The 15,274-nt window shown below is 37.3% G+C and overlaps 1 protein-coding gene across 2 annotated transcripts in view; it reads left to right on the forward strand.

Annotated features, from left to right (window-relative positions):
* Window positions 1–15,274, forward strand: part of KIAA1328 (KIAA1328 ortholog) — a 161,884-nt gene that overhangs the window by 62,310 nt on the left and 84,300 nt on the right. For both annotated transcript variants that reach the window (XM_074352265.1, XM_074352266.1), the window contains one exon: window positions 10,745–10,872. In XM_074352265.1, coding sequence (XP_074208366.1) covers window positions 10,745–10,872 — 128 coding nt within the window. The remainder of the gene's footprint in view (window positions 1–10,744; window positions 10,873–15,274) is intronic.

Raw genomic sequence — 15,274 nt, forward strand, 5'->3', positions numbered from 1 at the left:
ATGATGTGCACACTCAAAGTGTGGTCCCTGGACCAGCAATCAGTGTCGCTCAGAAGCTTGTTAGAAACGTAGACTCTTAGGCCCTGACTCAGAGCTAGTGAATTGGTGTCTGCTGTCTAACCGGATTCACGGGTGACTGCTGTGTACAGTACTTTCTAGGACTTGACTCCAAACCCCAGCTTACTGGCAGATTAACTAACCTTCCATAAGTTGTTAACCATTCTCTGCTGTAAATATATTTGTAAAAGGACTAATAATTTTACAGTAATTATAATTAATATAAATTATACTAATAATTGTACTTCATTTTTTTTCTTTTGATGAGAGTTAAATATGATAGTATCTTTAAAGCACTTAGAAGTGCCCCACCCTCAAGTAGAGGTTATACTGAGCCGTCTTCAGATACCATAATTCAGGTACCTATTCCTGGTGATGAGCATTTAATTATTCAGTGGCTGATGGTAGTATCTGGCTCTTATGAAAGAACTGTAATGGGGAACTGAAGATGGGAGAGATGACAGCACAAAACTGATAAGAGCTGCAAGATGAAGTCTATGACGAAAGCGTAATGCCCCTGGAGTACTCAGTCTGGAAGAGAAATGATTAAGGGGCCTCTTACACTCATTTTACATTTCCACTCAGAAATGGATGGTCTTACATAGCATAGACACTTCAAGTAGACAAGGAGAAGCATGTGAAGGGAGTGAGACGTCGTATATGCTGATACTGATAGGTCATGAAGGCTTTTGATTTAATGGCAAGAACAAAGCTTCTTCTTGAAGACAGGGAGCAGAATGAGATGACTTCTTTCACAGAAGCTTTTAGCCTGCTCCTCGTGGCTGGAGCTAGAAGGCCCTAGCTCTGCTTCACAAAGCATTATACACATAGCTCACTGGCCTTTCAGAATCTAGAGAGCTCAGTGTGCAGATCACTGTCAGTGGTCTGCATTGTTAGGACTTTACCCTTTTTGAAATTTGAAATTTTCAAGAGTTAATCATGGTTATTTACTGCAGTTCGCCTTTTAAAGTAACTTCTGTTAAGGGGAAGGGTGTGATAACAGCCTTTTCTTCTACAATTCTAGGCGAGTTCCTGTAACTCAGAAAAGGCTGTATTGATTTAAAGCAGCCTTCTAAATGGAGAAAATACTTCTCCTTTGGATCTAGTTGAAGCAGGGAACCTTTACACAAAAGGTACATTTTTAAGCAAGTTAGAAGCAAGCGAAAATGCACGACTTTCGTTAGAAATGCTTTGGCAGCCTTGTCTTTAACATCTACCATGAATGCTTCAAAATGTCTGTCCTTAGAGTGTTATGTAGAAAGGAAACTAACATAAAGAAATCAAAGTTATCCTCAACTTGGAACATTGATAGCCTGCTTTTTAGGATATCTGCATGTGAGCTTTTAAATGAGTGTCCTTACCTTTAAAGCTGGAGAGGTGAACTTTGGGTCTCTACTGTGTAGCTGGTTTGCTGAAAAACTTCAGGGTCCAATGAGCTGAGCAAATGTAAAGCACCTCAGTTCAGAGTCTTTCTGCCCCATCTTGTTCTGTGACTCTGCAAGACATAAAATAGAAACTATAATGCTTTGAAAACTCTAACAAAGCTAGTGAAGTACTCTAGTTAGAGATCTTGCCATGGCTCATGTATTTGCTGCTGTTGTTCAGACGGAATGAGTAGGGTCCAGAAGAAAGTGGGCAAGCATTTGACTCTTCTGTGCGTTTATAACTGTCCAGAGCATTGAGTTTTCCCATTTGACTTGGATATTTGTTCCCCTCCCTAACAGGTTACTATCATCAGAAAATTGGAAAACACTGTGGCCTTGCACTGCATTTGCCATAAATTTCTCTTAATTAAATGGAAAATTTCAGACTTGTATCAGTGAGTTGTACTCCAGCAGAGATCACAACTTAATAAGAGGGTGTAAATATTCATATGAAGTTCTTGTCTAGCTCTGCTAATCAATTCATCTTGGTATCAGTTTTTCTTTTCCAACAATCCATTTTCAACTGCATATATTGTCACTGAGTGCCAAACTAGATGTATAATTTGGACCTCAGTGTTTATCTCAGAAAATACATACTTTTTTTTTCAAAAAAGGGGAAAAAAGGAAATGATTGTGTGATAAGAAATATAACATGGCCAGAAACCAGATTTGCTTCAAGAGAGGAAAATCTTGTGAGGTTAGAGCAATTTAAAATTTTTAATGAATTGATATTTTTAGGTGTCGTCTTGGCTAAAGACCACATAGCCTGTCTTTGGTTTGTTTCAATTCCAAACCCAAAGCTAACTTGAAGTTCAGTAGGCAGTCCTTTTTCTCTCATTCCGTTATTCATCCCTCTAACATTTTTAAAATGTCTGTTGTATAGTAGAGAGATACCAAGATTAATCTTCTGTGATTTTGGAAACACACTGGCTACTTCAGATGATAGTAGTATATGATCAAATAATGTTAACTATATGCTATTTACTATAATAAGGGTGCTTAACTCTGCCTGGAGGTCAAAGTTAAGAGGAAGAGATGGCATAAAAGCTACGTTTGAAAGGATAAGTTAGGAATTTTGTAGGACTGGGAGCAAATGCAAAACATTTTAAGTAGAATACACGGCGTATGCTGTCTTTATATATTAAATGGTATGTAGGTGTTCAGAGTGAAGGGGGTACCTGCCATAGTAAAAAAAAATCTTGGAGTTTTATGTCCCCCTGGGAGTCTTGTGACTAATGGATTGCACTGGAGTGAGGGCCACATAGTGAGCTGTTTTTACCTCAGGGTGGCCCTGAGTAAAACTGCTCTTTCAGTGCATGAGCTTCTCTTTGATGTGAAAATAGCTTAACTTTCATCTATCAAAACCGTGGGGGGAATGGTGAGCAGCTAAATAATGTCAAACCTGTGTTCCAGCAAAGGTCACCACAGCCCCCTCAACTCAGTCTTCAGCTGGCGTGGCCTCTGCAGCACTGGGCACAGTTGACTACATCTTTTTATTGATTCCTCTTCTCTGCCTGCCCTTTACATGTCATTGTCACACCGGCCTTCTCTCAGTTTGAACATTTCTTTTTCCAAGAGGCTTTCCCTGGTTCCTCAGTTATTTGGGGCCTCTTAGGAGAGCATGACTGTTCTGAGGACTACATTAATGTTCTTGCCAGTATTTTCATCATTTGTTACCTTACGTACGTGTTCGATTACCTGCCCTCCCTGCTGGACGGTAAGCTCCCTGCAGGAGGCAATGTTGGTCTCGTTCATCATTGTATGTCTAGCATCCAGCATAGTCTTGGGTGTTAACCTACTCAATAAATATTTTTCAATAAATATATGTTGAACACCTATTATGTAGGCTTAAGAATTCAGCAGTAAACAAAACAAATATTCCTGTCCACGTGGAGCTAATCTGTTGAGTGAATGAAAGAATGAACAAACGAACAAAACTAAACACTTCCCTGGACAGCATTACACACTCTCAGGTCTTCATCCACTGCATGTGAAGTGATTAACTCCCAAAGCTCTATTTCTGCTTAGACTTCTTCTCTGAACTCCAGGCTCAGGGATCCAGGTGTCCCAATTGGCCATCTCAATTAGGTGTTCCCCAAGCATCTCCAACTCAGTGTGTCTAACTTTCATTCTGCATTCCCTGTCTTGGTAACTGAAACTGTGCATCATACAACAGGTCATATATCTTGCCACTCAATTCATAAGTTGATGTCGTCTTAAATTTCCCTCTTCAACCCAGTCACCCCCTAATTCTTACCACTATTACTTCAGTTCAGGCCCCTCTCACCTCTTGATCTAGACTGTTTAGACATTTGCTTTCATTCTATCTTTAAGCCCTTGAATCCATGCTTCACATTCCTACCAAGGGTATCTTTATAAAATGCAAATTGACTGTAAGACATCAATGGGTTACATAGAAATAAAATCCAGACAACTTAGTGTAACATTCAAAATCTGGCCCCTGCTTGTCTCTGCAGCCTCTCCACTCACCCTCTCTGCTCAAGACCTGTTGACCATCCATGCTGTCCTATTGGCAGTTCCTTTATGTGCTCATGGGTTTCACTTCTCCACGCCTTTGCTCCTGACGACCTTTCAGCCAAGGCTACTCCCCACCCTTCCTACCCTGTGCATCTGTAAACTCCTCTTCCAGAATTCATTTCCAGGTCACATCTTCTCTGAAGCCTTTTCTAACTTCTCCTTAATGTGGTCAAAGTGACCGCTTTCCCTCATTTAAAAAAAATCTCGATTCTACTTTTTAAATGTCTCTCCTGGAACATATGATCCTTATTTGTTTAAATCTTTTTCTCTAAGCCCATGATGTCTTTTTTATCTTAGCTTTATTTAGATGTATTTGGCAGTATAACATGGTGTAGGTGTACACGTGATGATTTGAAATATGTATATATTGTGAAATGATTGCCATGATAAGGTTAGTTAACATATCTAATACCTCATACAGTGCGCGCGCGCGTGTGTGTTGAGAACATTTAAGATATACTTTCTTAGCAACTTCCCACTGTGCAATACAGTGTTGTTAGCTCTAGTCACCATGTTGTACATTACATTCCCCAAAGCTTATTCATCTTAAAACTGGGTGTTTGTGTACTTTGACCACCCTCACCCAGTTCCCCTACTCTCCGCAGCCATTGACAACCACCAGTCTACTCTGTTTCTGTGAGTTCAGTTTTTTTAGATTCCACATAAAAGTGAGATCATGCAGTATTTGTCTTTCCCTGTCTGATTTATTTCACTTAGCTTAATGCCCTCAAATTTTCATCCATGTTACTGAAAATGGGAAGATTTCCTTCTTTTTTAAGACTGAATAATATAGCATTGTATATACATAAATGTGTGTGTGTGTGTGTGTGTGTGTATATGTATATATATATATATATATATATATATATATATATATATATATATATATATATATATAATGTTTAAAAAAATCCATCTGTTGACAGACATTTAGGTTGTTTCCGTGTCTTGGCTGTTGTAGACAATGCTACAGTGAACATGAGGGTGTAGATAGCTCTTCAAGACAGTGACTTCGCTTCCTTTGGATATATACCCGGAAGTGGAGTTGCTGGATTATATTTTTAATTTTTTGAGGAACCTCCATACTATTTTCCCAGTGGCTGCACCAATTTACATTCCCACCAACAGTTTATAAGGCTTCCCTTTCCTCCACATCCTCTCCAGCACCTGTTCTCGCTTGTCCCCTTGATGTAAAAAATCTATTGAATGTGTGCCTTGTGCTCTGCACTGTACTGAATTCTTTCCATTTGTTACTTCATTCACATTCACAGTTCCTTGTGAAGTGAGGTAGATACTATTATTCCCAGATGAGGGTGTCAGAGGAGAAGTTTCTCGTCCAAGTTACATCATTACTAAGTACCAGAATTAAGATGTCAGCCAAGGATGGATGACACCTAAGTCCGCGCTTTTACTTAACTCTGCGTTACTGCCTCTGCTAAATGACCGGAAGGCACCGTGGCAGGCTGTTTTTATATGATGGCCTTTTGCTCTCCTGGATGTGCCTATTCTTGGCTCAGAAGACAGGTTCCAGCTAGTGTGTCATCAGATCATACTAGCAGTTTGTCACCGGACTTAATGACCATGGATACGTGGTATTGTAGAAAGCTCTTAGGAGTCTGACCTGATACTTAGGTCTCTGCTTTTACCGTGGTAGCTTACAGTAGGAATAGGAAGACAAAAAGAGACTGAATAACAGTAGAGGGAAGGAAACACAAAGGACACGATAAAAAGCACAAACAAAAAAAGTTTTTTTGTGATTTTTTATTATGACAGTTTTTAAGTATGTAGAAAAGTGGACAGAGTCGTGCAGTGAACTATCATATACCTGCTACCTCGAGTCCACAGTTGTTGACATTATGTGATTTGCTTTGCCTCCTCATGTAATTATATATAAATCTATGTACATTTTTGTTTTATTTATATTCTAAATTTATGTAAATAAATTTATTTACTTAACATAACATTTATTTTGCTTATTTTTTCCACCACTTTAAAGTGGCAGGTGTCATATGTTACCTCTAAATACTTCACACTCATTTCATAAGAATAAGAACATTTGTCTTCATAAACCACATTATGATACCTAAGAAAATAAGCAATAATATCAACTGTTATCAGGTCTGTATTCCAGTTTCCCTAATTGTCCCAAGATTGTCTTTTAGAGCTAATTTTTCCCCCGAGCCAGGATCCAGTCTGATTCCTGGGCTGCGTTTGGCTGTGTCTTTGATCTCTTCATCTAGAATAGAGCTCCCCACTCTTTTCCCTCATGCCTTGACTTTTTGAAGAGGTCAGATCAAGTGCTTTGCAAAATTTCCTATATTGTGAATTTGTTAGATTGTTTCCTTGTGGTATAATTTGACTTGTTCCTTTATTTCTTCTAATTCTTGTGAAATAGATTTACAGATTTGATTAGATTCAGGTAAAACGTACTTGGGAAGAATATTTCTTAGATGATGTTGGCTACTTCAGACATTAGGAGGTACTTAATTTCTGTTTTTGCACTCTTAGTAATCCTGATTTACTTTGTTTAGATGATGACTACCAGATTTTACCATTTAAAGGTATATTTTCTTCTTTGCTGAAAATAAGTAGTCTTGGCACCTTATGAATATCTTGCTTTTTTATATTTTATTGGTTTTAATATCAATGATCTTTGCCTGAATTAGTTATTACATTGGGGATTATTAAATGGTCATTTTTAAAATTTGACCATTCCTTCTAAATAATTAGCATTCTTCCATAAAAAAGGACTTCAATTTTTTCTCCTTTCACTCTTCTTTTGAAGTATCACTATGAACCTCTGGATTTTTATTTATTTAATTTGCTATTAATTAGAGTCATTCTTTTTGATGCGCAGATTGCCCCAAATTTGGCTGAGAGTCCCCTGCAGAGTTGCTCCTATTCCTTTTGACAAGCCCTCATCTCTCTGCCTTTAAACACTTTCTTGCCTTAAAATAACAAGTTTCAAGGTCACATTGTACTTCCCTACCCCAGAATGGGAATCAGCCGTTTTCTTGGTTCCAAAAAAACCATGTTCTTTAAAAAATTAATTATTCTCCCCTTTTCTTCTCTCGTGGAGACCTTTCTTCATTTCATCCTGTATTAGATCAGGATTTACTTAGTGAACTACCAGATCTAAGTACCCCAGATACCCGAGGCAAGGGTGGGATGAGGTGATGGGAGTGGTCTCTGCTCCACCAGAGGAATCCTTCCAGTTTAAGACAATCACTTAGTGCTTGAGTAGCTCACCAACAGTATATCCTGTCTCCTGATCCTTCTCCTCCCACCCCTGATGTTTCCCTCACACAGTTTTCTTTCTTCTCCCTATTCATTCTGCTTCCAGCTTTAGTTTTATTTTTCTATATAATGCATTTTGGAGTTAAGGCTTTAAGCTTTGAAAATGACCATTTCCAGCAGCCCATTTCGGATAACTAATTTAATGTTTAGGTTTTGATATGATCGTGCTTAATATTAATTTATACTTACGTTACCTTCTGAAGCTTCCTTTGATGGGGTCGTGATGGCCACTGTTTCTCCCAGTTCTGGAACGGTGCTTGGGCAGGCCGGCCGTGTGCTAAGGTCCCAGCATGGCTGGTGCACACCTTCCCTGAGGTTCAGCCTCCTACAGCTGTTGCGTTCTTTTCTGTCAGTTGGCCAGGACCGAGTTAAATATGTCTCCTTCCTCACTGTACTCCCTCCCCTAAATCCATTAAGAAGGCATTTTAACCACATTTTCCTAACATAAATCTCTCTCTCCAGATGGAGGTTTGAAGTCTCATTGTGCTAGGAAGGAAGGAAAATTACTGTTTTGCATGTACATATATTTTGGATTTTACAGGAAAGGGGAGGGCATTTCAAAATCTGGTGAATCAATACAGATATAAAAAATTGATAAAGATAGGACGGCCTGTTTTTATATTCTGCCACATAGCATGTGTTTAATGAATTTGCCTATAATTTGTCTTCAAATGCTGACATTTAACTCTTAGGCTGTATAATTGTGCTGGCTTTTTCAAGAATAAAATTCATATTCTGTGTCCAGGCTAATATGTTCACCCACTATAAACATTACTGCCTATGGTAACAGCTAGAATAAGAAATTCTTTTTATGTACATCATAGCTGGCAGAGACTCTTGGGACCGTCACAAATCATTCTTGTCTTTTGGAGCTTGCTGAGAAAAAGCGTGGAAATGTAAAACTAACCCGGTCTGATATAGATTGACTTTGAAAAACACATTAGCTTATTTAGACCACTGTTCATTGTTTTATCATTGTTGTTTTTAAGGTACAGAGTATTAAACAAGCTCTTCTATTTAATGTATTCTTCAAGCGTAGAAACCTACCCTTTCATTACGAGCCAGCTCCTCTTCTGTAAGCCATCTCTGGCTCCTTTTTTGTTAAAGGTTAATAATGAGAATAATGAAGTAATTGGTTATTTATGCAGTCATGATTGGCAAAAGTTATTAGAACAGGAATCTGCCCAGAAGCAATGATTAGGTTATGAAAATGTTAAGAACACTGAAGCCAGTCACCATTTTTGACATTTAAGAAATATTATTCCCACCCTTAATCATGATGACCTGTTGTAAAAGTATTTATACAGAATAATCTCATTGGACAGTAATTTTCATGCCAACAGCATACATAATTAAGTGTTGAGGGAGATTTCAGAAATGATATGAGAGAAAAATGGGCCTGGGGAAGAAATACCACGATGAGAAGTAACAGAACTCTCTCACGTCTCCCAGACTCCTGATCTGTGTAGTTAGGTGACCTTTCCAATTTAGTGTCTTCGTCTTGAGCACTTTGCAAGTTTGAGGAGCAGTGGGAGGGCACCCCAGGTTAGGTTGCTATGTTCTTTATAATGGACTATAAAACATGTAGGGAGGTACATGGGCAGGAAATTTCCTGATGCTGCTTTTATTAATGAAACATTGACTTAACTGACATTATGCAAAACCAAACCAATAGGGCAAAAATCTACTTATAATCCTGTTGTGTTTAACATAGTTAGACTTTCTATGTAAATTAGGCAGTAATTACTTTCACCAGAGCAATGTCATCACTTCTATGCTGCAGTTTTTGGTAACAGGTTTATTGAGACATAATTCACATGCAGTGAAAATGACCCTTTCAAAGTATACGATGCAGTGGTTTTGAGTATATTCCCAAAGCTGTGCAAAGACGACTGTCAATTCCAGAGCATGTTCACGACCTCCTCCACAAAACTCATACCCGTTAGCAGTTGCTCCCTATTTCCCTCCCCCATCTTACAGCGACCACTAATGTACTTTGTGTCTGTGGGTTTTCCTATTCTGGATTTTTTGCTTTTTTTTTCTTTTTCCTTTAACTTTTCTCATTATAATAGGTACTTCAGAAAATAGGAGAAGATAGAAAGTGAATATGAATGAATGTAACTCTTACTTGTGAACTAGTATACTTAGACAAGTATTCTCCCCCCTCCTTTTTTTTTTGTCTATAATTCCTTCTTGTTTTATTTTTCCTGATTATAAGCGCAGTGTGCTTTCAACAACACCACCGCATGTAGAATATGTAGACTTTTGTGTCTGGCTTTTTTAGTGTTTAATGTATTCAAGGTTCATTTATATCGTAGCATGTAACAATACCTTGTTCCTTTTTATGGCTGAATAATATTCCACTGAATAGGTGTACCACATTTTGTTTATCCATTCATCATTTGGTAGACATTTGGGTTATTTTTACTTTTGCACTATTATGAATAATGTTGCTCTGAGTACACATGTACAAGTTTTGATGTGAATGTATAGTTTCAATTATCTTGGACAATTGGACTGCAGTTGTTGGGTCATATGATAACTCTGTATCTGACTTTTTGAGGCACTGCTAAATTATTTTCCAAAGCAGCAACATTTTACATTCCTGTCAGCTATGTAGGAGGGTTCTGATTTCTCCATATCCCAATGCTTGTTATTGTCAGTCTTTTTGACTATAGCCATCCTAATAAATGCAAATTGGCATCTCATTGTGGTTCTGATTTGCATTTCCCTAATGGCTAATGATGTGAAGCATCTTTTCTTGTGCTGCTTGGCTATCTGTATATTTTCTTTTGGAAAATTCAAGACCTTTGCTCATTTTTTTAGATTAATAGCTTTTTTATTGTTGAGTTATATAAGGTCTTTATATGTATAGATCCAGGCCTTTATCATACATATGACTTGCAATTATTTTTTCTCATTCTGGAGGTTGTCTTTTCTTTTCTCAATAGTGTCCTTTGAAGCACAGAGTTTTAAAATTTGAAGTCCAGTTTATTTATTTAGTCTTTGGGAGCTGTGCTTTTAGAGGACCGTTGCCTAATCCAAGGTCACAAAGATTTGCTTTATAGTTTTAGCTATTACATTTAGGTCAGTTGATCCAGTTTTCAGTTAGTTTTCTATACAGTGGGAGGTAGGGGTCCAACTTCATTCTTTTGCATATGTTTGTATTTATTTATTTATTGAGATTTAAAGATTTGAGAAAATTTTCTCATTAAATGGAATGAACATTACTACTCTATGAATTATTGTTTCATGATTTTGAGGGGGATTTATGTACTGTGTTCATCTGAAGATTACACTTACCTACATTCTTACCAAGTATGGCTGCATTTCTGTCCCTGTTTTGTTTGTGAGAATCTGAGAAACAACACTCGTGGATGCAGTTTAAATCCATTTATTGGCTTTTTCCCCTTAATTTGCTATCTCACCTCTTCAACTACAGTATAGAGAGTGCCAAGAACTTCTAAGCCTCTATCAGAAATATCTGTCAGAACAGCAAGAGAAGCTCACTATGTCTCTCTCAGAACTTGGTGCTGCTAAAATGCAGGAACAACAGGTAAGCATCTTTTTTCTTACCTTTTCTTGTCTTTAATGGATCCACAAGATGTCAGAAGAGTCATTTGCCTTTTACTGTAATTGTCTCACAGTGTATAATATTGTCTTAAGATGTGCAAGTACAGCATGTGATCGAGTTGGTGTCATTTACTTCTGTCTTGCCTTTCCCTCTCCTGTTCCTGCAGCCCAGAGGACAGGACTGATTGCTTGAAGTAGGCTCAGGGTCAGTGGGGAAGCTCCTGGCTGTATGAAAGCCCAGCAGGAGTGGTAAAGAAAACCCACCACTCTGTTACTTAATGAAGATCAGCTGGGCTGTTTGTTACTCATAAGCCTCTTCTAAGTCATATTTAGTGTTTTAGAATAATAAAAAGTGCTTTGGTGACTTGTAAAAGCTTTAATTGGAGAAAACTGGAATATTGTGCATGATTTTGTGTTTGTATGTATGTATTAATCACATCAGTATATATAAGAGTGTTTTGCATATTAACATTTATATACATATCATCAAATAGTGTATATTATACAATTAACTGAATGTTCAGAACCCTGCCAGCTGTGATGTGAAACAAGCTCTGAGGACTTACTTCTTGCCCTCTAGCAAGTGATACTGGATGTCCTTTTCATGTCCAAGTGAATGTAAATCTTCAAATGGATGAGAATAGCCTTTGTATTAAAACATTGTAGAAAAAAACTATATAGTAGGGTCAGTCATTCATATTAGTATTAAAACATGGATACTGTACCAGTTAAAATGTATCCTCTCCCTTTGAATAGTAACATGTCCTGAATGGTTTTCTGTAAACTTTCTATGGTTGAACTGTTTTGTTCAACCTAGAGACAGCTGTCTCAAAAGAGCTAAGAATTTTGGCCAAGAAAATTCCAATTTTGATCCTCAAGTTTGGACATATGGAAGAGTAGAAAGAAAAAAGAAAGAAGAAGAATTTCACTGGAATATGGTATAGCTTAGACTTTTAACAGATCCCCCCCCTTTTTTTCTGAAGTCATAACATTTATAGGAAATGGTCATACTATGAATGGTTTATTTGTATTTTAACTTGAAATATTTTCTTTTGTTCTGTTTTCTGAAAACCTAGGCTATAAAATGGGACAGAAGAAAATGATGGTTAATCTTAGTTGTTTGTCTGGATCTCTCCTGCCACAGGGGAAAAGGGCAGGGAGTCGTGAGGGTGGCCCTTGCCTGGTGCTCTCATGGGTGGACTACAGAAAATTGTAGCATGAAGATCAGATTGATGCCCTTTGGTTTTGCTTTTGTAGCCCCTCCCTCTCCATGACAGAGATGTGTGCAAGGGCACAGAAATGAAGGGCGGCCCACTTGGCAAGCATGTTGGAGGCGAGAGGGGGGGATTTTTCAGTTGGCAGTAGTTAAGGACATAGACTGAGAGTTAAGAAATAGTCATTAAGGGGAATCTAAGGACAACCAGATAAGGAGGCCTAACCCTTTTTCTATCTATTTCTGAAATTGGTGAAAAATAAAACTTTCTCAAATATTAGTGTTTAATATTTAAGCTAGTGATTCTTGGAGGTTTCCCTAGAGACCAATCATAGTTAACACTGCCTCTCCTAAGCTAAACCTTGAGAAGGAAACCTGAAAAAAAAAATCACAAATACTAGAAAGAAATTGTTGATCAAAGGTATGGAGAAAGTATGCTCTCAAAAGGAGATACTTTTGAATTTTCATTTTGACTTAATCATAAGAAAATTTATAAAACCATGTTTTCAGAATGTGTCTGGTGGTCAGACTTTAGATCGTGTCTTATATACAATGAAAATGAAATTGAGGCCACCTATAGGCCTCTTTGAACCTAAAGAGGGAAAATAAGTTTCTTTTTGAATGCCAAATGAAGATTGTCACCTTGTCTCCTGTGCTGTCTGATTTGTTCTTTCTGATGGGCTTCTCTTAGCTGCGCAGAGATAAGCACCTTCTCACTCACCCTCATGGGAACTGGGTGATTTTGGTCGACAAGCCCACTTCCTGTTAGGAAGGGCATCACTATGAACACTTGAGCCTGAAGAAGGATGTGGTAAAGTTAGATGTCTTCTTTATGTGCTCACTAAGTGACAAAGAAACCAAATCAAAGGTGTTATCCTCTTTGGGTATCTGTAGTATAATGTCTGACTCAGTGTACTCCCAAGCTCCTCGCCCCGTAAAAGGTTTGTAGATAGAACAATGTGATTAACAGCCGACTTCTCATCAGAAACAGTAGAGGAAAGAGGCAGTGGGATGGCATATTTCAAAACGCTGAAAAAAAAACCAAAAACCAGCAGTCAAGCAAAACTGTCCTTCAGAGATGAAAGTGACATAAAGACATTCCTAAATAAATAGACAGAAAATTCATTGCTAGCTTACCTGCCTTAAAATAAATGCTAATGTAAGTATGTTCAGATGAAAGAAAATGACATAAAACAGTAACTCAAAGTCACACAAAGAAGTCGATCGCTGGTAAAAGTAGTTATGTGTCTCTCTTTTCTTAAATAACTTAAAAGACACCCGAATAAAACAATAATTATAAAACTGTATTGTTGTTGAGCTCATAAGATATAAAGATGTTGTACGTGCGTATGTGTATGTGTATTTGCACAAATGGAGGGGACAGAGGGAGCTCTATTGGAGCAAATTTCTTATGTATTGCTGGAATAAAACTGTCTTTATCCATAGACAACATGATCCTGTATGTAGAAATTCTTAAGGAATCCCCCTAAAAAACTGATAGAATTAACAAACAAGTTCAGCAAGGTTGCAGGATACAGATTAGTATGCAAAAGTCATTTCTATGTGCTACCGATGAACAATTCAAAAACGGATATATTTAATAAAAGCAGCACAATAAAAACACTGAAAATAACAAAACATTGCTGAGAGAAATTAAAGATCTAAGAAATTATTCCATGTTCATGGATTGCAAGACTCAATGTTGTTAAAATGACAATTTTTCCTAAATTAGTCTATAGGTTTGTTGCAATCTCTATCAGATTTCCAGCAGAGTTTGACATTTTCTTTTTTGCAAAAATTGGTAAGATGATCCTGCAAAGGAACAATAATAGTCAAAAACAATTTGAGAGAGAACAGTAAAGTGTAAGATCACTCTTTCTAATTTTAATGTTTACACTAAAGGTACAGAGATAGAATTATAACCTGACTTGTATGACTTTTGACTCCTGGTGAAATGGTTTTACTCCCATGACTATGTTATGTTGTATAGTAAAAAGATTATTTTGATGTGCCTAACCTAATTACATGAGAAAAGTGGAGCGTTTTCCCCAGGTGGGAGCAAAAGGGAAAGAGAGATTTGAAGCATAAGAAGGATTCAAATACCATTGCTGGCTTTAGAGGTGGAAGGGGTTAGAAGCCAAGAATGGTCTCTGACCAACAGCAAGAAAATATAATTTAAGTCTTACAACCACATGGAACTGTATTCTGTCAACAACCTGAATGAACTTGCAAGCAGGTTCTTCCTCAGATATTTCCAATTAGAGACCTGCCGAGCTGATAATCCTGATTTCAGTCTTGTGAGACACTAAGCAAAGATTCTAGCCAAGCCTGCCTGAGCTCCAGACCTACAGAAATGCGAGGTAATAAATTTGTGTTACTGTAAACCACTACGTTTGTGGTAATTTGTTATACAGAAATAGAAAGCTAATGATGGACATATAGATCAATGAAACAGAACTGTGAATTCAGAAATAAACTCTAGCAATTATGGTCAATTGATTTTCAACAAAGATGCAAAGGCAATTCAATGGGGAAAGAATAATCTTTTCAACAAGCATTGATAGGACAGTTGGAGATGTGCAGAAAAGATCGATTTAGACCCTTCACGCCATGCACAAAAAGTAACTTTAATATTATTCCAACATTTAGAACACCTTTTTTGAAACCTAACTTCATATATTGGTTATCATCAGTACCAGGTTTTGATCTCCTTCAGGTGCAGTGTTTTTTACACATACTGCAGTGACCACCTGAGCTTGAACGCTGATCACAACATACCATCTAGTCTTATGTAATTAATAGTAATCACAAGTATTGCCTTTAATTAAGAGAACAGAGTATTACTTTTATGATACATGAAATCCTTCATAAGAAAAGAAAAAGACTTTAAAGACTTAGACACAGACAGGAGACCATAAATCTCCGAGAACATAGGTAAAGCATTCTCTGACATAAATCATAGCAATGTTTTCCTAGGTCAGTCTACTAAGGCAATAGAAAAAAAAAGCTTTTTTATAAAAATAAAAGCTTATTTATAAAAAAATAAACAAATGGGACCTAGTTAAACTTACAAGTTTTTGCACAGTGAAAGAAACCATAAACAAAAAGAAAAGACAACCTACAGACTCAGAGAAAATATTTGCAAGTGATGGAACTGACAACGGTTTAATTT

This window comes from Camelus bactrianus, chromosome 24 (assembly GCF_048773025.1).
Source record: "Camelus bactrianus isolate YW-2024 breed Bactrian camel chromosome 24, ASM4877302v1, whole genome shotgun sequence".
NCBI lineage: Eukaryota > Metazoa > Chordata > Mammalia > Artiodactyla > Camelidae > Camelus > Camelus bactrianus.